General features: G+C 44.7%; 1 protein-coding gene and 1 long non-coding RNA gene across 3 annotated transcripts in view; one reads left to right on the plus strand and one right to left on the minus strand.

Annotated features, from left to right (window-relative positions):
• LOC139375017 (calmin-like) overlaps nt 1-24,611 on the plus strand; it is a 40,355-nt gene that overhangs the window by 10,429 nt on the left and 5,315 nt on the right. For both annotated transcript variants that reach the window (XM_071116378.1, XM_071116379.1), the window contains exons 2-10: nt 14,814-14,875; nt 17,574-17,669; nt 17,946-18,029; nt 18,251-18,343; nt 18,457-18,650; nt 18,836-19,029; nt 19,334-19,416; nt 19,898-22,390; nt 23,947-24,146. In XM_071116378.1, the coding sequence (XP_070972479.1) occupies nt 14,814-14,875; nt 17,574-17,669; nt 17,946-18,029; nt 18,251-18,343; nt 18,457-18,650; nt 18,836-19,029; nt 19,334-19,416; nt 19,898-22,390; nt 23,947-24,146 (3,499 nt within the window). The remainder of the gene's footprint in view (nt 1-14,813; nt 14,876-17,573; nt 17,670-17,945; nt 18,030-18,250; nt 18,344-18,456; nt 18,651-18,835; nt 19,030-19,333; nt 19,417-19,897; nt 22,391-23,946; nt 24,147-24,611) is intronic.
• Nucleotides 10,535-18,373, minus strand: LOC139375019 (uncharacterized). The gene is made up of 5 exons (XR_011627746.1): nt 18,243-18,373; nt 17,469-18,014; nt 14,708-14,860; nt 10,929-11,129; nt 10,535-10,657 (listed from the first exon to the last, which is right to left on the minus strand). It is a non-coding gene; the product is annotated as an uncharacterized lncRNA (long non-coding RNA).

Here is a 24,611-nt window from a genome sequence, read left to right on the forward strand (position 1 = left end):
CAATAAATATCGAGGGTCTTATTCTGGTGGCATGATCATTGACGCTTGTCTGCCGTTTGACAAATAAAAAAAATATAGCTCTTTTGTCTATAAAAATGTAACATAGACGCTGGGAGTCGAGAAGCAGTCGCAGGTGGTAAGTTTAATTAATATAACAAGTAACATGGACCGATACAATGTAGGAGTAGCGTCTAGACATGAACAACAGAAACAATACTGCCTGGGGAAAGAACCTAAGGGAGTGCCAGATAAAGGGGTGGTAATGAGTGAGGTAATAGAGTCCAGGTGTGCCTAATGATGAAGCGCAGGTGCGTGTAATGATAAATGCCAGGTTCAAGTAATGATGGTTCCCAGGATCGGTGGTTAGTAAACCAGCGACTTCGAACGCCGGAGGGGAGGAGCGGGAGTAGACGCGACAAAGAATCTCATCATGTAGGCTATACCCGCACTGTATCTGTGAGCTGTTGGCTACAGTTGAAAATGCGATGGAAACCCATTTCACTTGTATTTGTAATTTGGGAGGGTGGTTTAACCATTCCATTTGATTTTTATGTACACTACGTCATCACACAGTCTTTTATCCCAAACTATTCAATTGGATGGAAACACATCTCTGATGGGAAAATGCGCATATTGTTTTTATGCCGATTTTTTTGTTTGTTTATATTCGCATGAAAGTCTGTCACTAATTGCATGGAAACCTAGCTAGTGAGTAGGTATGAAAAACAAACACACGAAGGCTCTTTTTCCTTCCTTCTTCTTTTCACCAAGTTATGCTCTCCTTGCATATGATCTGATTTGAACTTCACTTTTAAAGCATTACTGATCTATAGTGCACTATATTTGGGAAGACAAAACAAATATTTTTTCCCCTTTTTTTTACCAAAGATGACTCCTTCCACCTGATCCCTCAAAGTTATTCATGATTTGAACTTCACTTTTCATGTAGGTTACATGAATGTCATTACTACATAATTACTGATAAGGCAAAGATTTAGCATGGGCCCTCAGATCCTCAAAAAGTTATACAGCTGCATCAGTGAGAGCATCTTGACTGGCTGCATCACCGCCTGGTATGGCAACTGCTTGGCATCTGACCGCAAGGTGCTACAGAGGCCCAGTACGTCACTGACTGACCTTCATGTGTTAAAGTAATGATGGACTGCTGTTTCTCTATTCATTTGAGCTGTTCTTGACATAATATGGACTATTTTACCAAATAGGGCTATCTTCTGTATAGCACCCCTACCTTGTCACAACACAACTGATTGGCTCAAGCGCATTAAGAAGGAAAGCATTTCCACAAATGAACTTTTAAGAAGGCACACCTGTTAATTGAAATGCATTCCAGGTGACTACCTCATGAAGCTGGTTGAGATAATGCCAAGAATGTGCAAAGCTGTCATCATGGCAAAGGGTGGCTACTTTGAAGAATCTCAAATATAAAATACATTTGGATTTGTTTCACAATTATTTGGTTACTACATGATTCCATATGTGTTATTTCATAGTTAGTCTACAATGTAGAAAATAGTCTAAATAAGGAAAAACCCTTGAATGAGTAAGTGTGTCCAAACTTTTGACTGGTACTGTATATATTTAACATTTGTACCCAAATTCACCCTAACTAACTGATCTGTATACGAGCAAACAGCACAGTGCATACAATAAGCAAAGGCCACGTTGGTTTTTGTTCAAAATGTGGACTAGATTTGTATCTTTTTGGTCTAGTTTAGTGGAAGCTTGTCTTTTGTATCTTTGTGACTGTACTTATCTTGTTTATATATTTAGTCTGTTTGGAACGAGGAAGATGCAGCCTGTGACATCAGCACATATTTTCTTTATCTTCTCAAGCTATTCAATTGCCGGTGTGGCTAACATTTTCTTTAACTCAATCGTCTTTGGGAACAATCATCTTGTTCTTCAAGATAATGCCACTGTCAAAAAAAGACCTCTGTGATTTGAAGAATCAATCAGCGCATTGTTGCCATTTACGTGTCTTTCTGCCTCTGTTCTCCTTGGAAGTCTTTCGGAGAGGTAGAGCCCACACTTTTAACCCTGATCTCTGTGAAAGGAACCTACCTGCACTTCAAACAAATTACGCACCAAAAATGTGGGTTCCTCAAGGGTTCTTTGTGAAGGGCGATGGTTCTATGTGGGACCATAATGACTCAAAGTACCCTTTGAGCTCTCCAATGGTCCTTTACAGTTCACAAAATCATGTTTTGCTCTATTTGTGATAATTCAAATGGTTTGCGCACAGCTCTTATTGTGAAACTGTGAGTGAGAGTGTTATTCCAGTTTGTCTAATGTGTTGTGGTATGCCATTACGTAGTAAGTCTTGTGCAAGACTCATGTATGGGCTTGTGTCAATTGAGAACGGTTGACTAAATCAGTCAGTGGCTCTCTCCTCAGGGACCCCCAGCTGTTCCAGAGCTGCCACACCTGATTCAACTAGTCAATTAACACAATAATAACAGCTACGGAGTTTTACAATATAATATGGCTGACCAGAATAGGTTCTATAAAAAAACATAAAGGGTTCTACATAGCTCCAAAAAGGGTTGTATCCATAGTGGAACCCTTGTTTGGTGTTTCTTTATAGACCCATAGGAAAGGGTTCTTTATAGTGCCATACAGATACAATTTAGAACCTTATGAGCATGGTTCTTTACAGATCCTTCAAAGAAAGGGTTCAATATAGCACCAAAAAAGGTTTCGCTATGGTAACAACAAGCCAAAGAACCCTTTCCTGGTACTACAATATTTAGAACCATTTTTTGGGGGGTGTGTAGCTTTTACCTCACAAACACACTGGCTGAGACCCAAATGGGAGTCACATACAAAATCCTGGAATTGTTTGCATATGGAAATGCTTCCGTGAGAGTGTTTTGGTTTCCCGGTATTGTCCATGTTGGATTCCCCGGCACTCGCATTTAGGTAAGGTTTGAACAGAGGCCGTGTCCCAAATGGCACCCTAGTAGATGTGTACTACATAGGGGAATACGGTGCCTTTTGAGACACCGACTTAACCCACATTATAAATGGCCCTTCCTTTCCTGTCAGGAATGACCTTCAACTACAAAATATGTTTAGTCATGTAAATGCAATTCCCTTACAATGCCATGCAAACCTGTAGTTCTGTTGGACGGGAGGGGGGGGGGGGGGTCTTAGAATTAATTCTTGGGCTATGGAGTTTAAGAAGCTACAGGTCTGTACTTCAAAAGTAGTGGGACCCATGCTTTCAGCTAGTCAACCATGTTGGACCAGCTACCTCAAGGAAGAACGCATGCCTTTCTGGTATGAAGAGTGATTGTGAAACATAAGCAAATACTAGATAAGGTGAAGGAAGGAGTGAACACACTTATTTAGTTCAGGTATAGTTCAGGTTCACAGGTCTCTGTCTCACCCAGCTAATAATTGGTGATCGAATCACTACACCCCTCTCTCCTTTTATAATGGTGTGAATGGCTGAGTTTATAGGGCCAAAAATAACCTGATTGATCTTGGCTCTGTGACAATGAATCTGCACCAAGAATCACAATGAATGTATCCCACACTTACTGCTCATTAGTTTGCTGTATTAGTGATTGTAGTTGAGAAGATGTAGTTATTCTTCAGATGAAGTAGGCTAAATGTTGATTTCCTGGCAGTCAGTTATGCAAGCAAAGGCAGCATTAATTCACAGTATATGCAGAAACTGGCCTGCCAGATCACATCCCTGGATTTTATTTGTGTATAGCCTATGCATGTGTACATGCATGTGTACAGTGACAACACTTTTCGAAGGAGAGATAAGGAAATTGATTTCACAAACCTCTGTCTGAACTATTGGTTACCTGTCAAATCATGTTGAGTCACGCTTGGAAAGAATCGAAATGTTATTCTTTTTTTCTGTTCGCTAATTTTCCCCCGTGGAGGCGTGCAGACAACAAATGAACACTTCCTTTTGAGTCATGTCCCTTTCTTCTAAAGGGGCCATCCGGGATTGGTACAGTACATCCATTTTTGGACTTTTAAATGAATGCTGTATAGCCATTGACTCGAGTGACCGCTATGTTGCTTTTCGAATCTGAGATCCCCCCTTTTAAGGCGTGAGCTGAGGTAATTATTATGACACTGGACTGTTTCTATTGTAATCATACGCTGTTGGGAATAGTTATTTGTATCCCATTATCTTCTTACAGAAAAATACATACGCTGCATTTATATTGGCTAATCCCAAACATGTAGAATAGGTCATTTTTCAATTCGACGTGGATGGTGAGGCCTATATAGAACCAGGAAAGGCACTCTAAAATGTGAACTAAAGAGAATTGATATTATACACCCCAGCAACTCTTCTAGTTATACAACCCCTTTGGTGAAGAGTAAGACACCAGCAGCAGTGTCTTTAGGGAATCCCCTATCATGGCAGTTTTTGTTTTAATATTTTAATATAAGATGAGCTCCACTTTGTGTAGCACAGTTGTATTGTTACTCTACACAGTGCAGAACACAACGGCAGTAATGTGATGAATCCAAGCCAACCCACTGGGCACAGACGTCAGTTCATCGTTTTGGTTTTACATTTGAAACCGGCAAAATATTTCACAGTCTCATTGGATTTAGGGTGAAAGTTGGGTGAAAAGCAAATACGAAATCCCCTTTATGTTGATGACTTTTTGCAAATCTAATCAGTTTTCCATGTTGTTTCAACGTCTTCACATTGATGTTTTGTTGTTGAAATGATGTGGAAACAAGGTTGATTCAAGCCGTTTTTGCCCAGAGGGGACCTCATCTTAATGCAAAGCAACATGAATCAACAGCAGGGATATAATTGAGGGAGGGTGAACCCAGCACCCATCCATCCGTCCAGCGTATTTAATTTCATCCTTCTTTCTGTAGATTTATCCAGCACATTTATTTCATCTTTCTCGCCTACTTTCAAAAGGATTCTGCCCTTTCTGTTCCTTCCGAGTGTTCTGAGGTGCGTAGGAGGTGGTGCCAGGCAGACAGTCAACCATGGCTTCTTCCGACATGGCACCCTATTCACCCTATGCCCCCCATAGGGCTCTGTCCATATGCAGTGCACTATATAGGGAATAGGGTGCCATTTGGTTTGAGACGCGCCCCAGGACATCTGGAGACATTCTGTTTACCCAGGGAGGAAGATTCCTGTACCCCCTCCTCCCCGTGTTTTTCCTCCTTGTCTTCACAGCCTCTAATTGGCTGGCAGTGAGGCAGAACTCTGTAGAGGCGCTAGCTGCCCACAGAATTGCCCCCAATCAGACTTTGTTTTGTTTATTAGTGGTAATTACTCTCAGATGGAGGAATGGGACTGTTTGTCATGTGATGTACTTTGTTGGTGGTGTTGTTGGTGTATCTATTGTACACACTCCAATGGTCAGTGAAGGGAGTTATGTTGCTGAAAAAGGATGTCAGTATTGGATCAGATACTTTTCTCTTAGGCCGGGATTCAATCCGGTTGCAATTTTGTCGACAATTCACCATTTAGAGTTCATTCCCAGTTTAGCAATCATATGCAGCATTTACCATGAATGAGGGAACAAAGCTGCATCGCCGACAAAGCGCGATCGGATTGAGTCCCAGCCTTCGTCTCTTACACTTGTTTTTGCACCCTTCCCTACGGAATATCTGCAGATTATTTTGATATGTTTACATCCAGAATGCCGATGCAGAGTTTGGTCGACTCTCAGCTCTCACATCTACTGTTTGTTCCTTTAAATTAGTGGATAATCACATGAACAGTAGGTGAATTTACACTGCAAAGAGACACTAACTAAAAGGCCTAGAAGAAGTGCCTTTATCAGCACACAGCTTGTATATACAGATCTGAGTCAGTGTCATTATACACATCTAGCATGTACAGATCTGTGTTCAACAAAAGCACTGAGTTAATTGCCTCCTAATGATATTTGTTCAGTCCTACTGGGTTGTCCCTTCTCTGTTCAACTCTCTGCGATAGCATGAAAGAGTAACATTATGTACGCGTACCAAATGGCACCCTATTTCCTGCATAGTGCACTACTTTTGACTAGAGACCTACGACCCCCGGTGAAAAGTAGTGCGTTATGTATGGAAGAGTGTGCCGTTTAGGACGCTTTTGCAATGTTAATCAGATCATTCACATCCCAGTTAAAGGCTTTCTCTACCACGTGATTGAGGAGTCTCAGACTTGCTCCCCCCACTCTTTGCATGGCAAGCAAAGGAGAGCGGCCCCATTGCTCCCACCGAGTCTGGGATCGTGTCTAGAGCCAGTCCCACCACACTGAGACAAAAGAGAGGGAAAGGGGTTATAGAATAGAATATGTACGTCTGGTTGACAACTTACTATATCCCATTTCGTTATATGAGAATTTAGGATTATTAGATTGCAATCATGTGATTTTCTCTGCTTCTCCAGACAGTGTTGCTTCAGTTTCCCCTCGATACTGAGTTAAATCCGATCAATCCTAACAATAGAAATGAGTATCAACGGCAACAGCAGCATGTAGTAATGTTTGGTCCGCCTTCAAAACTAACAGTAGCCTAGATAAGATTAGGGAAGATAGCGTGCATAGAGAATTGCTTGTCACACTACACATTGACACGTCAACATTCACAGTAAGCTTGTGTTCAACATGCCAGTCAGACAAGAGGTACCGGTCCTTGGCAGTGTCCCAAATGACACATTATTCCCTACATAGTGCACTACTTTCTACAGAGGAAAAATTGTGCACTATATAGGGAATAGGGTGCCATTTTGGATGTATCCCTCATGTCAGTCAGTCTGGCCTTATTTCCACACATAGAATGACCTCATCTTTAATGGCAGTGCAGCCAGAGAGCTGAAATAATGACACCGCTCTGCATTCACCTGTGTTACTCAGGATGTGACATCATCCATGTATACAGTATGTATCCTATTCATTGTGCTCTTACCTTCTGAGACAGAGAGGGAAAACCAAAACAAAACCACTGAGAACATTGTGTTCACGTAAACTAGTGCTAGTCTATGGATTAAGGTTAGAGTTGGACTCTCTGTGGGTGTTAACCCCGATATCCCGGATACATTCCCAATCTGGCCCACACCATCATGGCCACCTAATCATCTCCAGCTTCAAATTGGCTCATTCATCCCCTCTCTTCTCCCCTGTAACTATTCCCCAGGTTGCTGCTGTAAAAAAATAATGTGTTCTCAGTCAAATAAAGGTAATATTTTAAAAACACTCCCCCCACCCCTTACCATACTAGAATGGGGACCTTCCAGGTGACTGCTGTTCTAAGGACAGACCCCATCAAGGCCTTCCAAGAAATGTAAACTTCTGTGTTGTACTGTGTCTATAATAGAAAACACCTCACCAGAGCTGACTCTTAACGCTGCTCTTTCAGGGGGGGGGGGAAGCTTCGGCTCAGCATCCTGCATTTTACCCAGTACAGAACCTGACCTCAACACTTGACTGACTTACTAAACCCATGCTCTGGCTTTACAGCGTTATTTCACAGTACGGTGTCGTGGGAGAATATACAACATAATCGTAAATTCCTCTATTTCCACCCCTGAGTTCAAATGTCAGGGGCTCCTGAACACATGGCTCTTGGAAGGCCGTGTCCATATTTGCCTGTGGACTGGTGGAGGCTTTCATTGAATGGAAGACATCTGGAGTTGACACATGTTGGTGGGCTAGCAGACAGATTCCCTGAAGAATAGGGCCTGATTATACAAGCCTTTTGACAGATTGTCCCCAGACTGTCCCTAACAGGCAATGTTTCAACCAGCCGAGTCCACACTCCCCCGGACTCCTCTCTGGCGCGGCACTTGTTAGTATTCAAGAAGTGTCACCTTTTGTGTCGTAGGAATCTGAATCAGACACAGCGCTGTGACAGAGAGCGAGAGAGAGAAAGTAGGGATCATTCTTTTCCATGTAGGCCTGTCTCTCATTGCCTAGACGTTAGGTGTCATTCCCGTCATTCAGCACTGTGCTGTCCACACATTTGTGGGGACGGAAAAACAAACGAACGGTCTGGTTAGGAATTCTAGGCGCACAGCCACACACATGCAATAAATCACCACCAGCGCACAATGGTAGACATTCACAGCAGCACACACACTCCAACAGACTGAGGTATCCGAGTGGGTCCGGATGCAGCGTGCCATAGTAAGTCTCTCTGTAGAGCCCTCTGACGATACGTGCGCCTTTCTATTTGGCCCAGGCTCTGTTATTCCTAAGAGAAACCAGTGCAGCATTTTTGGATAATGTACCTGGAAAATTAGATCAACAGTTATGGATGGCCACGGTTATTAATATTTCCAGTGGGCAGTTGGGTTTTCAGACGTTTTTGGTGTGTTTTATTTAACTAGCCTTTTATGACGTGGGCATTTTCTCACGTTGGCTAATTGACAACAGAAATGACTATTCTCATCAGGTGTACATGTCATATACACTACTGTTCAAAAGTTTGGGGTCACTTAGAGATGTCCTTGTTTTTGAAAGAAAAGCACATTTTTTTGTCCATTTAAAATAACATCAAATTGATCTGAAATACAGTGTAGACATGGTTAATGTTGTAAATGACAATTGTTGCTGGAAACAGCTGATTTTTTAAATGCAATTTCTACATAGGCGTACAGAGGCCTATTATCAGCAACCATCACTCCTGAGTTCCAATAGAACATTGTGTTAGCTAATCCAAGTTTATCGTTTTAAATAGCAAATTGATCATTAGAAAACCCTTTTGCAAGTATGTTAGCACAGCTGGAAACTGTTGTTCTAATTAAAGAAGCAATAAAACAGGCCTTCTTTAGACTAGTTGAGTATCTGGAGCATCAACATTTGTGGGTTCGATTACAGGCTCAAAATGGCCAGAAACAAATAACTTTCTTCAGAAACTCATCAGTCTATTCTTGTTCTGAGAAAAGAAGGCTATTCCATGCGAGAAATTGCCAAGGAACTGAAGATCTGTGTACTACTCCCTTCACAGAACAGCGCAAACGGGCTCTAACCAGAATAGAAAGAGGAGTGGGAGGCCCCGGTGCACAACTGAGCAAGGGGACAAGTACACTAGAGTGTCTAGTTTGAGAAACAGATGCCTCACAAGTCCTCAACTGGCAGCTTCATTAAATAGTACCCGCAAAACACCAGTCTCAATGTCAACAGTGAAGAGGCGACTCCGGGATGCTGGCCTTCTAGGCACTGTTCCTCTGTCCAGTGTCTGTGTTCTTTTGCCCATCTTAATCTTTTCTTTATATTGTCCAGTCTGAGATATGTTTTTTTTCTTTGCAACTCTGCCTAGAAGGCCAGCATCCCAGAGTCACCTCTTCGCTGTTGACGTTGAGACTGGTGTTTTGCGAGTACTACTTAATGAAGCTGCCAGTTGAGGACTTATGAGGCATCTCAACATTTTCATAAACTATGAACAAAGAGGATACAATAGAATAGAACAGTCTCATAGAATGTAAACATTAGTTTATGATGACTAATAGTCTTATAAGCATAGTGTGATACTACAAACAGAAACACATGGAGAGTACATTGTTCATCTCTTGGGTTTCTCCTGACTGAAGCTCTTTCTCAGAGCAAGAGCAGGAGCCTGCTTTTACTTCTGTGTGTGTGTGTCACTTTTCTCTGCCTGATAGTGTGTGTGGAGTATCTCTGTGTGTGTCTAAGTTTACGTGTAGGTGTGGCTGTGTGTCTGTTATTGTGTCCGTCTGTGTGTGTATAGGGCATGTCGCTATAATAAGGGGGCCATTTCCCAGCGCTCCAGCGCCAGCAACCAGCCAGCAACCATAAAGACACAAAGAGCCTAGCTGCTCTGGTCTGGGCCAGGGGCTGGGGCTGGGTGACAGCTTTGAGCACTCAGCTGTGAAAAAGAGGGAGAGAGAGAAAGAGAGGGAGCGAGCAAGGGAGAAAGAGAGAGAGAGAGCGCACATTGCCAAGGCTGAGAGTGAGGCCTATTCAGGGCCCAGTGATAGCAGCAAAGAACAGTGTCCAAACTCCAGATGAAACTTTGTTTGGATATGAGGACTAGCAGTACTTCTGTGTCTCAGCTGGAGTCAGCTGTTTGTGTTTTGCTGAATGGGGTGAAGGAACTCCTACATCTGTGAGTAAATGCCTCATTTTAGAACAAACACACACCAGAGGAATGAACAGATGACCCCATACTGACAATTGCCTGGTGGCTGGTCATGGCAAATGAGGTTGTCATGAAAACGAATGGTATAAGGATGACGATTTCATTGCTGCTGGCAATTTTTTTCTTAATATGGCACGTTATTAGCCTGGTTGCCAGTCTGTTTCTGCTCTCTTGTCAACTCCTTATGTAATTATCATGTTTGGTATGAAAATGGAGTAGGCAAGAGCACAAACAGATCTGGGACCAGGTTGGGACATTATTGATTGTCTCTCCTTTTGTCTAATTACTACTCACAGTATGACTGTCTGTCTTTTCCCTATGTCTATCAGACCTCAGGATAAGACCCAGATGCAGACAGTTCGAAATAACAAATGTTTATTTACAAACAGGGGGCAGGCAAAAGACAGGTCAAGGGCGGGCAGAAGTCAGTAATCCAGGGCAGAGTCCGTAAAGTACAGAATGGCGGGCAGGCTCAGGGTCAGGGCAGGCAGGGGTCAGTAATCCAGGCCAGTGTCAAGAGGTACAGAACGGCAGGCAGGCTCTGGGTCAGGGCAGGCAAAATGGTCAAAAAATGGGGGAACTAGAAAACAGGAACTAACGAGAAACATGAGTATGGGAAAAAAAACGCTGGTAGGCTTGACGAGACAAGACAAACTGGCAACAGACAAACAGAAAACACAGGTATAAGTGCACAGGGGATAATTGGGAAAATGGAGAGGGGTGGAGACAAGCACAAGACAGGTGAAACAGATCAGGGTGTGACATTACCCCCCCTCTAGGGACGCTACCTGGCGTCCTACCAGGGCACGTACCTGGTTGACCGGGGTGCCGGCGGTGGAATTCAGCGATGAGGGCTGAGTCCAGGATGTTCCTAGCGGGGATCGAGCACCCCTCCTCTGGACCATAACCCTCCCAATCAAACATGGGATCCCCTGCCCCGAGGTCGAACACTCATGAGACACCTCACCGTGTATGCCGGATGGCCATCGATGAGAAGGGGGGAAAGGGTGGGCCTGGAAAGTAGAGACAGAGGGCTGTGAGACAGAGGTTTAATCCTTGATACATAAAACGTGGGATGTATGCAGAGGGTGCGGGGCAACAGAAGACAAACAGCAGAGGGGCTAAGGATCTTGGAGATGGGGAAAAGTCCGATAAAACGAGGGGAAAGTTTGTGGGACTGTACCCAGAGGGGCAGATCCCGAGTGGACAGCCATACCCTCTGCCCAAGACAATAGCAGGGAGCCGGTGTCTGATGGCGGTCCGCCTGTCAACGATACCTGGAGGTGGTCTTGAGAAGAGCGGACCAAGCTCTCTTCCAGGTACGCCGACAGCGGCAGACGAACATCTGGGTCGAGGGTATGTTGACCTTTTCCTCTATCTCCAGGTAGAGTGGGGGCTGATGCCCTTCGAGTGCTCTGTGGGTTGAGAGCCCAGTGGTCGAACACAAATTGCTGGCTCCAGGTGGTGGGGTTGGCCGAGACGAGGCACCAAAGAGTCGTCTCCAGGTCCTGATTGGCATGCTCCGACTGGCCGTTGGATTGAGGATGAAACCTGGAAGACAGACTGGCCAACGACCCAATGAGTGTGCAGAATGCCTTCCAGAACCGGGACGAAAACGGAGGACCCCGGTCAAAGACCATGTCCAGAGCTGGGCCGTCTCCTTGGCAGAAGGTAGCTTGGGGAGGGGAATGAAATGGGCGGCTTTGGAAAACGTTGCCATCAGATGAAGGGACACCAGTGACGAAGTCCAAGGATATGTGTTCAGGGCAGGTGAGGGACAGGAAGAGGTTGAAGGAGGCCAGCCGGAGCTTGCCGGGGAGTCTTGTTCTGAGTACAGACAGTACAGGCAGTGTCTGGGACAAACATCCAGTTAGCCAGAGCCCTCCAGGGTCCGGCTGGGAATGCTGCGCCTCACGGACCTGGTTCTATTCCCCAGACGAGGGTAGCCACCAGGCACGACGTAGGAAGGACAGTCTAGGGGTCCGAGGGTGTAGATGCAGGGCTATAGCAGCGTGAAAGCGCATCTGTCGTAACATTCTTAGACCCTGGGCGGTAGGAGACGGTGAAGTTGAACCGGGTGAACAACAGGGCCCATCGAGCTTGCCTGGAGTTGAGACGCTTGGCGGTGCGGAGATATTCCAGGTTCTTGTGATCCGTCCACATTATATATGGAAGTTCCGCTCCCTCTAACCAGTGTCTCAACTCGTCCAATGCCATCTTCACTGCAAGTAGTTCTCGATTCCCCACATCATGATTCCGCTCCGTGGCGTTAAGACGATGGGAAAAGAAGGCGCAGGGATGCAGCTTAAGGTCCAGGGCAGAACACTGGGACAGGATTGCTCCCATTCCGACATCCAACGCGTCTACCTCCACCACAAACTGACTGGATGGGTCCGGGTGGATCAATATGGGAGCCATGGTGAAGCGGTGCTTAAGGTCCAGGAACACCCGGTCAGCAGCTGGTGAGGTGAGTACTGACAGGGGGAAAGCCAGGGTGCTGTCAGCCCGGATAAAACGGCGATAGAAATGGGCAAACCCTAAGAAGCGTTGCAGCTGCACTCTGGATGTGCAGCTGCACTCTGGATGTCCACCACCGCTCTTACCTTTCCGGGATCCATCTGCACATTCCCAGCAGCTATGATGTAACCAAGGAAGGAGATTGTGGAGTGATGGAATTCACATTTTTCGGGTTTGACATAAAGCTGGAGGACCTGTTGGACGTGGAGAACATGTTCTTGAGCCAAGCGGGAAAAGACGAGGATGTCGTCAAGGTAGACGAACACGAACTGGTTCAACATGTCACGGATAATGTCATTAACCAGGACCTGGAACACAGCAGGAGCATTGATCAGACCGTAAGGCATCACCAGGTATTCATAGTGTCCTCTAGCAGTGTTGAAGGCTGTCTTCCTCTCGTCACCTTCCGGTATCCGTACCAGGTGGTGGACGTTCCAGAGGTCCAACTTAGAGAGGTAGTGGCCCCCTGGAGCGGCTCGAAAGCCGAGGCGATGAGTGGTAGCGGGTAGCGGTCCTTAACCGTGATGTCATTGAGGCCCCTGTAGTCGATGCACGGGCGCATGGTTTTGTCCTTCTTCCCCACAAAGAAGAACCCTTCGCCGGCGGGAAGGCAGAAGGACGGATACCCCCTGCAGCCAGGGAGTCCTCGATGTACGTCTCCATAACCTTGGTCTCCAGACCTGACAGTGAATACAGGCGTCCCCAGGGTGGTGTAGTGTCCAGGAGAAGGTCGATCCCGCAGTCATAGGGTCGTTGCAGAGGAAGCGAAGTGGCCCGGGCCTTGATGAAAACCTCCCAGAGGTCCTGGTACTCTTCAGGCAATGGGCATAGCAGAACGGGCTCCAGCCCATGATAGTACCAGCAGTCCAGTTGATAAGAAGTTGTGGCACTGGAGCCAAGAAAACCCCAATACCATGGAAACCTGAGGAGACTTGATGAGCATAAACTGTATAGACTCACTGTGGTTCCCAGACACACACGGGTGGATAGGAGTGGTATTGTGGGTGCCCCTTTCTATAGAGCGCCCATTCTGTGCTCTAACGTTCATGGGAATGGAGAGGGGCTGAGTGGGGATGCCCAGCTCAGACACCAGGGTGGCATCCATGAAACTCTTGTCGGCCCCAGAGGCAAAAACCCAGAGAGATTTTGATTGGTCGCCCCACGGCAGGATGGCATGGAGAGGGGTGCGAGTAAGGGGAGAAAAATTCTCTGTATGTTACACCAGAGTACTCGTACCTACTGATGAGCCTAGTCCTTTTAATGGACAGGTAGACACATAATGATCGTCAGTTTCGCAATACAGACAACTCTGGGTGTTAAGTCTGCGTATTTACATCCTAGTACCAAAGTTTCAATCCACTAAGAGAAATAGCCGTAGAATCACACTCCTCTGGCTAGGAAATGAGGAAAGATATTCATGAGGTTGTTGGATGGTACTCCAGTGAGACATTTAATGCACAACGACACACAGGTTAAGAGGTTTTTAAAAATAGCCAAGGAGTGAGCATGCAAGATATGACCATGATTCACCATCTAGCTTCACCGTATTGTGTATGGAAATCAATACAATATATCACATCGTATATAGACTTGTTTATACTGTGTTATTGACTGTATGTTTGTTTTACTCCATGTGTAACTCTGTGTTGTTGTATGTGTCAAACTGCTTTGCTTTATCTTGGCCAGTTCGCAATTGTAAATGAGAACTTGTTCTCAACTTACCTACCTGGTTAAATAAAGGTGAAATAAAATATGATTGGATATAAATTGTGTGTGTGAGCATGTAGATGTGTGATGTTGTATGTTCATGCAAAGGTTCACATGCGAGGGTTGCATGTGTGTGTTTGCACGCTAAGTGCACCACCTTGTTGCTATGGTGTGTTGACAGGTCATGACTGCAGGGTAGAGGTCTTGCTGATTAACGACTGGAGTGTGTCACAAATGGCAACCTATTCCCTATGTAGTACACTACTTTTGACCAAAGCCCTATGGACCCTGGTCAAAAGTAGCGCACTATATAGGGAACGGGGCTATTTGGGATGCTACCTGGTAGTAGATGAGGCTGTTGTCTTACATGAGTCAGTATTGATGCTGCTGGTCTCTTCTCTGTATTCCCATCTTATATTCACAGCCACCATATTCACATCCTCCTCTGTGTTTCTGTTGCTTTTCTCTTGCAGTTGAAAGAGAGGTCGTTCAGAAGAGGACGTTCACACGATGGATGAATCTGCATTTAGAAAAGGTAAGTCAGTCTACAGATCAGGGTTTGTGTCAATTCCATTTTAATTGAAAATGAAAATCCTATTTTCCTCAGAGCTCTATGAGAATTGTATTTATTTATTTTTTTACTTCCTGAATTGACTGAATTGAAATGGAATTGACCCCAACCCTGCTACAGTTCCCCCCAAAAAATCCATCCCTCAAAATAAGCGTATCTTACCCAACACCACAAACTGGAGTATGTATAGACTTATTCCTAAACCTGGGTTATTTTACGTTTCCGAAGCATCTCATTTCAATTTTATTGCCCTTTTTCTGACAACACTTTGAGTCTGTCCCTCACACAAACTGAGTTGTAGCCTCTCCCTCTACCCTATAAATGATAAATGGAGACTTGCCAATGCAGAGAGAGACTGTGTAAAAAATTAATTTGTCAGTAAATGCTAATCTGATAGAATGTGTAGATGCTATCTGTCTGCCCTAGAGTAGATTTACTTCTACTTAATGATGTACAGGTGGTACTGTGGGACTGCATCTCAAATTGCACCCTTTTTCTTATATAGTGCCCATAGGGCTTTGGTCAAAAGTAGTGCACTATATAGGGAATAGTGGAGCAGACTGTATATGCAAATAGTGCTAGATTAGATGTAATAGTTCCATGCCAGCATGGCCCAAAAATAGTTCTGGTATCACAGATTTTTCTGGCAATTCACATTAAAATTTTCATTGGGAGGAAGGACGTTGAACATTTTTATTACATTTTGTATTTTTGGGAAAATTGTGATGAAAGTGGCAATTTCTATAGGCCCTTTTTAGACCTATACATGCCTCCTGTAAGACCCTATGATCCGTGAACCGTACATGGCACAGACAACATCTTGGTGTCATTATCAGTCCCTCCAGGATTTTGCGGAGGCAATTCTGACATTTTGCATGGCAACATGCTATGATTTTGTCCAATTTGTTGTGAAACTGCACTGACGACGGAAAAGGTTTGTTGACATTTGGCTTGATTGAACCATATAATATATTTTTAGTTCAGTTAAGAACAAATTCTTATTTATTTTTAGACATATTATTTGGAACAATATACTCTTTAAAGACATCAGATTTCCAGAGTGGGTTCTCTGGTACTTTGAAGAAATGATACATTTTATACATACAAATTGACATTATAGATCATTAACCAATCACAGCCCTCCTGTAGGATTGCACATTCAGCAAATCACCAGCAGAGGGAGTTCCCTTTAAATCCATTTCCCCATTCACTGTTTTGGTGGCGCTCATAAAATTGCTCATGACTTTAAAAGTAGGAGAGAGCCCACTCTGTAAATTTGACGTACGTGTAGAGTATATTGTTTAAAATAATATGTTTAAAAATGAACAAAATCAAAAAGGGTACTTTTGAGATAATAATATTAATAGTTTTAATGTTGAATAAATTAATGTGTTAAATTGTATTTCAGAATGTAGCGATACTCCATATTTTATAGCACAGTATTAGGAGTATAATGACCCTAAGGTGTTGTCTGTATCATGTACTGATTATTGGGTCTTATAGGGGGCATGTATAGGTCTGAAGAGTGCCCAACATGGCTCCTTTTATCGGGATAAAAAATGGTTTGTTACAAAAGTAATTAGCATATCAAACCTTTCTCCCAATTAAGTTTTTATGTGAGAATTGCCAGAACAATCTGAGATGCAAAAATATTTTTGGGACATGCTGGCATGGAATAATCGCCATAGGCCTTTTTTGTACTTTTTTCCCCTCCTTTCTTCTCAGATTGCATTGTGTAATTTGAAGAACTGCTTTATTTACATGAATAGCATTCCTGAACAAATTACCAAGGAACTATGGTGAAAAGGCCCCCACATACGTTCTCTTTGTCTGCTAACCCACACTTACCCTCAGCCGTTCTGTGTTCCCTCCACTCTCAAGCACACATACACTTGTGCTCACAAATTGTTTACATATTTTTTTTTATCTTTCCCTCTCTTCACCCCCACCTCCTCTGCTCTCTCTCGCTCACAAAGTCACACACACACACACACACACACACACACACACACACACACCTCTGCCATTAGTCATTCAGTGAGTTTTACTACTCTAGCCTTACACCATTGTTTGCATTGGCAAGGCTGTTTTGTGCTTCTAAGGTTTCAGGCGACAGAGAGATGAGATGATAACAGAGCAGAGCCATGAGGCTGACTGAGAGGGAGAAGGTCCAAATAGTGATTAAGTCTTTGTTTCTCTCACACAATGAACCTCTCTTCTCTGACACACTGTCTGGCGTTACATCAAATCTCTGACCCACTAATCGACAATCATACATTTGTCCGCTGGGTTTCGATGGAAAGTTTTGCTCACTCCCTCTCTCAAGTAAGCGTTCAGACGTCGAGAGATTGGTTCATGCATGGTTCGGTTCGATGTCATAGCTATTACTTAATAGCTGTTTTGACGGACTGCTCATTATACTGATAAGATCCATCTTTGACAGTTATTGGCAGTCCTACCAGCCAGCATAAAACCAACACCAGAGAAATGTCAACGGTCGTTTTACTCCACTGCTTATGCTACATGCGCACTTAAGTCAGACATCAGACACACCCACTTTTAGCGGTTGCAGCGCAATAGCATCATCAAAGGAAGACTGAAATGTGTTTTTAACATCATCAGGTCTGTTGAAAGATTAACTCTCCTCTCCTCCTGTCTTCAGTGCACTCCTCCGATGGAGGTAAACGACCTGTTCAGAGATATCCAGGATGGACGAATACTCATGGCCTTGCTGGAGGAGCTGTCCGGATGCAAGCTGGTGAGATTTCCACCAACAATATTACACCATCCACACAGTATTCAGATGTTAGTGAGGCTTTGTTGATTCATTTGCTTGCGTCACAAATGACACCCTATTCCCTATAGGCCCTGGTCAAAAGTAGTGCACAATGTAAGGGATAGGGTGCCATATGGGAGGCAGCCCATGGCTATGCTAGATATGGAGAAGTTATGTGTTAAAGATTGTGTTTGAGTTCGATTTTGGTGGCTAACAATTCACCCAGCTGTTTATTGTATGGTCGGTGTCCTCCTCCAGCTTCATGGGTGGAAACAGTCCTCACATCGTATCTTCAGACTGAACAACATCGCAAAGGTCCTCACCTTCCTAGAGGAAAGAAATGTGAGTATTACAACCAATCACCAATGAATCACCAATCACCTATTTAGGGAAGTGTCTAATAAACATCCTGAAATTATAGATGAAGGTTCAGCTTTATTCCCTTCAATGATATTTATAGCTGAAGTATTTTTTTTTCATATTGGGAGGAGCACCAGCACACCACTGTCTAAATATCCTGTTGATTGGTTGGATTGTTTACCTGGGTGTGATTACCTGCACAGGTGAAGCTGGTCAGTATTGACGCTGCAGATGTCGCCGATGGCAACTCTTCCATCGTTCTCGGACTCATCTGGAATATTATCCTGTTTTTCCAGGTAAAATCTCTCTATACTGTCTCTTTCTTCTCTCTCCTCCCCCCCCCCCCCCGCCCTCTCTCTCTCAGATATTAAGTAATGAAATAAGTGCCGAGTCTTCCTCCTTCTCTCAGATCAAGGAGCTGACAGGGAACATTAAGAGCCAGTTCCCCTCGTCCTCCAGCCTCTCTTCTCTCCCCACCAGCTCCGACTCCGACACCTCCCACTCCAGCACGCCCTCCGATGAGAGGCCACGCTCCATCGCCATGAGGGATCATGGGAAAGCCATCAAGACGCTCCTGCAGTGGGTCCAGAGACGCACCAGGAAGTGAGTTGTGATTGGACAGCAATCATATGTCAAATTCATAAGAGACAAACTCACAAATAGGATATGGTATTTGATGAACCTGTGAAAATTCTGTAATATATACACACAAGTTTGAAAGTTTGACTGCAATCATGTTCAAGTGTTAGTGTCAGATGTTGCTGACTCGCCGAGTCTTGTCTTGTCAGGTATGGTGTGGCGGTGCAGGACTTTGGGAAGAGCTGGACCAGTGGGCTGGCCTTCCTGGCCGTCATTAAGTCTATTGACCCCAGCCTGGTGGACATGAGGAGAGCTCTGCTGAGGACAGCCAGGGAGAACCTAGAGGATGCCTTCAGGACAGCCCACTATAGCCTGGGTATACCCAGACTACTGGAACCAGAGGGTAAATTATTCAATTCAATTCAGTTCAATTCAAACCAATTCAATGAATTGAGACTTTATTCATTGCCACAAGGGGCAATTATGCCAGCCTGATCCCAGATCTGTTAGGGCTGTATAGCCAACTGCTATGGACGTTGTCTTGCCAAAATAGTTGACATGACAACGGCCATAGCAGTTGACAAGACAGCATAAAGAGATCTGGGAATGGGCTACAATTAGGCTGTACAATCAGAGTGTATTAGAAGATTTACCACTAGTCGATCTTAAGTCCCTCTGTTATCATTCCCGCATTTCCATCTCCACAGACGTGACCATTAACCCTCCAGATGAGCAGTCCATCATGACCTACGTGTCCCAGTTCCTGGAGCACTTCCCCGGGATGGAAGAGGTGAGAGAGACTGCATCCCAAGGGCTCAGGTCAAAACTAGTGCATTATATAGGAAATGCGGTGCCATTTGGCTGCATAATATTTATCTCATGATCAATATATGATATATACAGTAGTTTATACAAACCACTAGATCAAGGGTGTCAAACAAATGTTACCTCGCGGGCCGCATTCGGTCTTCACCGAGGTCTGGAGGGACGCCCTTAAAATGTATTATATTTCCCCAAAATGTTCCTTTATCCTTCGCTTTTCGTTTTCCCTGATTATGTAGCTTTCGTTTCAATGGCTATTAGCAGGCTGGACAGAGTGAAGAGACTATAAATGTCGGTCTATTATGATTTCTACACAGCTTTGATTTGGTTTAAGTCATTTCAATATTGATTAAGATCGTAATTGTTTTTAAATTAGGCTCGTGGGCTAGATATTTGACACCCCTGCACTAGATACACAAACCACAGATAACTCTCTTTCTCTCTCTCAGCCCCAGGAGAATGTATCTGATGTGATACAGAGGAGTGTGTCGTCAGGTAGACTCAGCTGTCGTGTCAACGACTCCTCCCACGACCTGAGGAATGGCGTTCACCGGAGTCGGGACCGAGAGAGGCCCTTTGTGGTCCGGAGAGACTTAGTCCAGCACCCGCCCAAAATCTTAATCTCCTCTGTCTCCGAGGAGCTCAAGTCCCCCACATCACCGCTCGTGGTGGAGCGCTCCCCGGTCAACGAAAGCCCGACGGTAGGGACCACACCCAGCCCTGTCCTCACCGTCTCCACTTCCAGCTCTCCGCAGCCTTCATTTGTCAACTCCGTCATCGGCTATGTGTCCTGTGACTCCCCGATCAGTGACTCTGTGATCGGTTCGCCAGACTCCTGTTGGGAGCGCCTGCCGAGCGAGGCAGTGACGCCAGACAGGTCTGTGGAGAGCCGTAGCGATGGGTCACTATGTGACAGCGGGGTGTCCTGGGACATCCCTCCCTCCACACCCCATGGGGTCACACCTGATCTGGAGGATCCATTGCCGTCGGTTATGGGGCCAAAGGCAGGAAAGCCTCAGGATGAGGAACAGGAAGTGATGCCGGAGCTGTTTATCGACGAGGGGAACTACTCTTTTAGCTCAGTGGAGAGCACACAGTACAGGGCCAATACACAACTAGAAGAGGATTGGGAGGGAAGGGAGAAGAAAGAGAAGGAAGACGAGGAGGAGGCGTATAGCTACATTCTGGAACTGAGTGAGGACAAGGCAGCCGAGCAGAAGCCTGATCAAAGAGAAGGAAAGAACATAACAGAGAGAACAGAAAGTGACTCAGAAGGAATAGACACAAATACACGTCAGAGTAATGGCGTCAACAAGGAGCAGGGGCGGCCATCTTTAGAGTTCTCTGACAAGCCTCAGCAGACTGACTCTGACCAGAAAAGGGAGAGTGTGTGTGAGGGTGAGAGTGTGTGTGTGGGTGAGAGTGTGTGTGAGGGTGAGATAGGTGGAGCTGTGTGTTCTCCTCAACACAAGGATACCAGCCATTCACAGCAGGAGACCCCTGACCTGCATGAAAAGCCAAATCAGCAGGACGGTTTCCTGGAGAGGACAGACAGAGCATCAGAATGTGCCAAGAAGGAAACAGTGGAACCATCTACAGATTCCAGAAAGGCTGGAAACCCAGAGGAGGGGTTAGCTATGGAACTTTCTGATAAAGCAGAGGGTCAAGCAGAGGAAAGGCACAAGCAGGTCACAGAAGAGTCAGAAACACAAAAGAAGATAAAGGACGTTCTGAACGGCCACATAGAGTTACAGGAGAACACTACGACTCAGGCGGATGAGGTCACAGAGCAGTCACAACCGTATATGGAGATGGACCAGACTCGGACTATCCAGGGGGGATCCTCAGAACCAGAAGAGGAGAGCCATACTGGGCAAAAGGACCCGGAATCTCTGTCTTGCACAGACAATCGGCAGAGCTCCACACTCCCAGCAGAGGACAGAGAGGATAGGACCCAGAGCCCAGAGAGAGAGGCAGAGGTTGGGGATGAAGACCCAGACCTGTGTGAGCCCCCTGGAGGTGGCTTGGTTGAAAAGAGCGAGACAGCCCCTTGTGGTGGAGATGCTAATGTGAATGTTGTAGTTCCTGAGAAGAAGAGAGGGGCAGAAAATGGCCATGACAGGGTGGATGCTACTGGGTCTGGAGCAACAGACAACAGAGAGACAGTAGTGGAGGTCCCCCATCAGGGCACACCAGTGTCCATTATCCCCTTGGACATGGTGTACTACCCCCACTATGATGTCCCCATCTCCCATGTCACTGAGGCCTTCGTGGAGCCTAACCCTGCACTGGTCCTCACTAGGCCGGTTCCTCGTGCTCCTCCCTCAGACACACACACCAAGAATCAGTCTTTATCCCTATCGCCTGGTCAAGAGAGAGACATAGAAAAGGATGCAGAGGATCATACTGAGGGCAGTCATAGTGAGACAGAGGCCTCTACTGTTGAAGAGACAGGGGACAAAATGTCAGACATAGAAAAGAGTGAAACCAAGAGTGTCAATGTGGCCTATACAGACAGTGAGAGGAGCAGTGCAATGGAGAAGCCTGAAAGTGAACCAATGGACTTGTTCCAAGCTGACATGAGTGGGGCCCTTGATCAGACAATGACATTGAGTGAGACTCTGGAACCCATGGACCTGTTCTACCCGGATACAGATGACTGTGGTCCTGTAGAGGAACCAGAGAATGACATGGAGACCTCGCCGTGGTCCTCTTCCTTCAGCAAGTCAGTAGAGACCTGGCCCTCAACCTTTAGTGTTGCAGCTCTACAACCAGCACCGTCCTCAGAACCAGAACCAGAGACACACACAGACTCTCACACACATAGCCAGGGAGAGACTCATACAGAGACACACGCACACAGCAGTCCAGACTCACACATAAAAAGCCAACTGGATCAAGAAGCTCTCAGAGAGGAGTCAACAATGCAGAAGTATGATAAGGTAAGCCAGTATGTATGGACAACAAGGACAGATCTGCGTATGTGTGTGTGTGTGCATGTATGCGCGCCTCCTGCATGCGTATGTGTGTGTGTGTGTGTGTGTGTGTACAAGGTGATCCAAACAACACCAGACAACATCAGAGTGACGTGACATTTCACACATACACATAGGACAATGTCACTGTCTCATTACGTGCAATAATCTGTCTGCATGTGTTATTATCTGTCATCCTTTTCTCTGTTTCTATCTGACTTGTCTGTCTGGGCGTCTGATAATATATGCATTGTTTTGGTGTGCTAGATGTTCTGCATACCAAGTCTGATTTGGCAGTCATTTCATAAGCTGTGTTGACCAACCATGAATCATGAATCAATCATGAGAACGTTACCCCATGATTTAAAGGAGGGACATTGGAGCTACTGTTCAAGACAGTTAAAGTTAAGGTATTTCTCACTATCTGTCTTCTGCAGAGACAGGAGGGTGCATGATAAATGAGTTTTGATCAGTTATGGAAATAAAAGTCATGAAAACATGTTGGCTCACTATTTAAAAAGGAGATGAAGAACAAGCTATAGGATGAAAAATATTTGAGTTTTGGCACAGGCACACCCGACCAGCGTTAGCTAATGCTACCTAGCAAAAACAAAGAAACATACAAAACATACATATACATATTTATACACTAACGGTCAAAAGTTTTAGAACACCTACTCATTCAAGGGTTTTTCTTTATTTTCACTATTTTCTATAACAGTGAAGACATCAAAACTATGAAATAACACATATGGGATCTTGTAGCAACCAAAAAGTGTCAAATAAATCAAAATATATTTTATATTTGAGATTCTTCATTGCCTTGATGATGCCTTGATGACAGCTTTGGTATTCTCTTAGCCAGCTTCACCTGGAATGCTTGCAGTCTTGAAGGAGTTCCCACATATGCTGAGCACTTGTTGGCTGCTTTTCCTTGACTCTGCGGTCCAACTCATCCCAAACCATTTCAATTCCCAAACCATTAAAATTCCACAAATTCACTTTTAAGAAGGCACACCTGTTAATTGAAATGCATTCATCAAGCTGGTTGAGAGAATGCCAAGAGTGTGCAAAGCTGTCATATTTGAAGAATCTCAAATATAAAATATATTTTGATTTGTTTCACATTTTTTCGGTTACGACATGATTCCATATGTTATTTCATAGTTTTGATGTCTTAAACTATTATTCTATAATGTAAAAAAAATAGTACAAATAAAGAAAAACCCTTGAATGAGTAGGTGTTCTAAAGTGTTGGACCGGTAGTGTGTGTGTGTATATATATATATATATATACATATATACATTTTTTACAAATCAATACTTAGAGTCAAAGTAGCTATATAATATTGTCCAAATTAATATTGTGATATGTAACTGTAGCGATTTTCCCCCATCACTGATGACTAGCCAGTAACCCTTTACCCCCACACCCACTACATCCATACCCTATTATCCTATCCAACAACCTCCACTTTCCCCTTACACTCTAAAGTAGTCCCCCCCCCCCCATGTGTGCCCAGGAGGTTGAAGTGAAAGGGGGCTCCAGGCTATCGGGCCCACAGGAATGGTGCTCCATGCTGGGTGAGCAGACGGAGGGAGATGGGGGTGTGGTGGAGACAGAGATGGAGACCCACCGTAGAGCTGCTGAGAGCAGTGATCTCACCAGGACTGATGAGGAGAAGTCTGACTCTGCTGCCAGAGAAAACAATGAGACCATGAGGTAGGATACTATTCTTAGGTCCCTGGTACAGCTGGGCTGTGTCCAAAATGGCACCCTATTCCCTTTATAGTGCACTACTATGGGCTCTGGTCAAAAGTAGTGCACTGTATAGGGAAACGGGTACCATTTGGGACGCCGCTTGAGAAACCCAGCACAGAACATTATTTTTGGGGCAATGTTAAGCAGCGAAAGACATGACTTCAGAACTGGGCCTCCCAGTTTGATAGAGCAAAATGCCTTCAATTTACTCAATGAAATGTGTTTAGATCTGGCTAGTCATTGATTAGATCTGGCTAGTCACTAATTTCCTCTCCACTAACATTAAGAAGCTCTAAGCAATTCAAATTACATAATGACATACAGTGCATTCGGAAACTTTTTCCACATTTTGTTACTTTACAGCCTTATTCTGAAATGAATAAAAGTATTTTTTTCCCCTCATCCATCTACACACATTAACCCATA

The sequence above is a fragment of the Oncorhynchus clarkii genome, chromosome 19 (assembly GCF_045791955.1).
Source record: "Oncorhynchus clarkii lewisi isolate Uvic-CL-2024 chromosome 19, UVic_Ocla_1.0, whole genome shotgun sequence".
NCBI classification, from domain to species: Eukaryota; Metazoa; Chordata; class Actinopteri; order Salmoniformes; family Salmonidae; genus Oncorhynchus; species Oncorhynchus clarkii.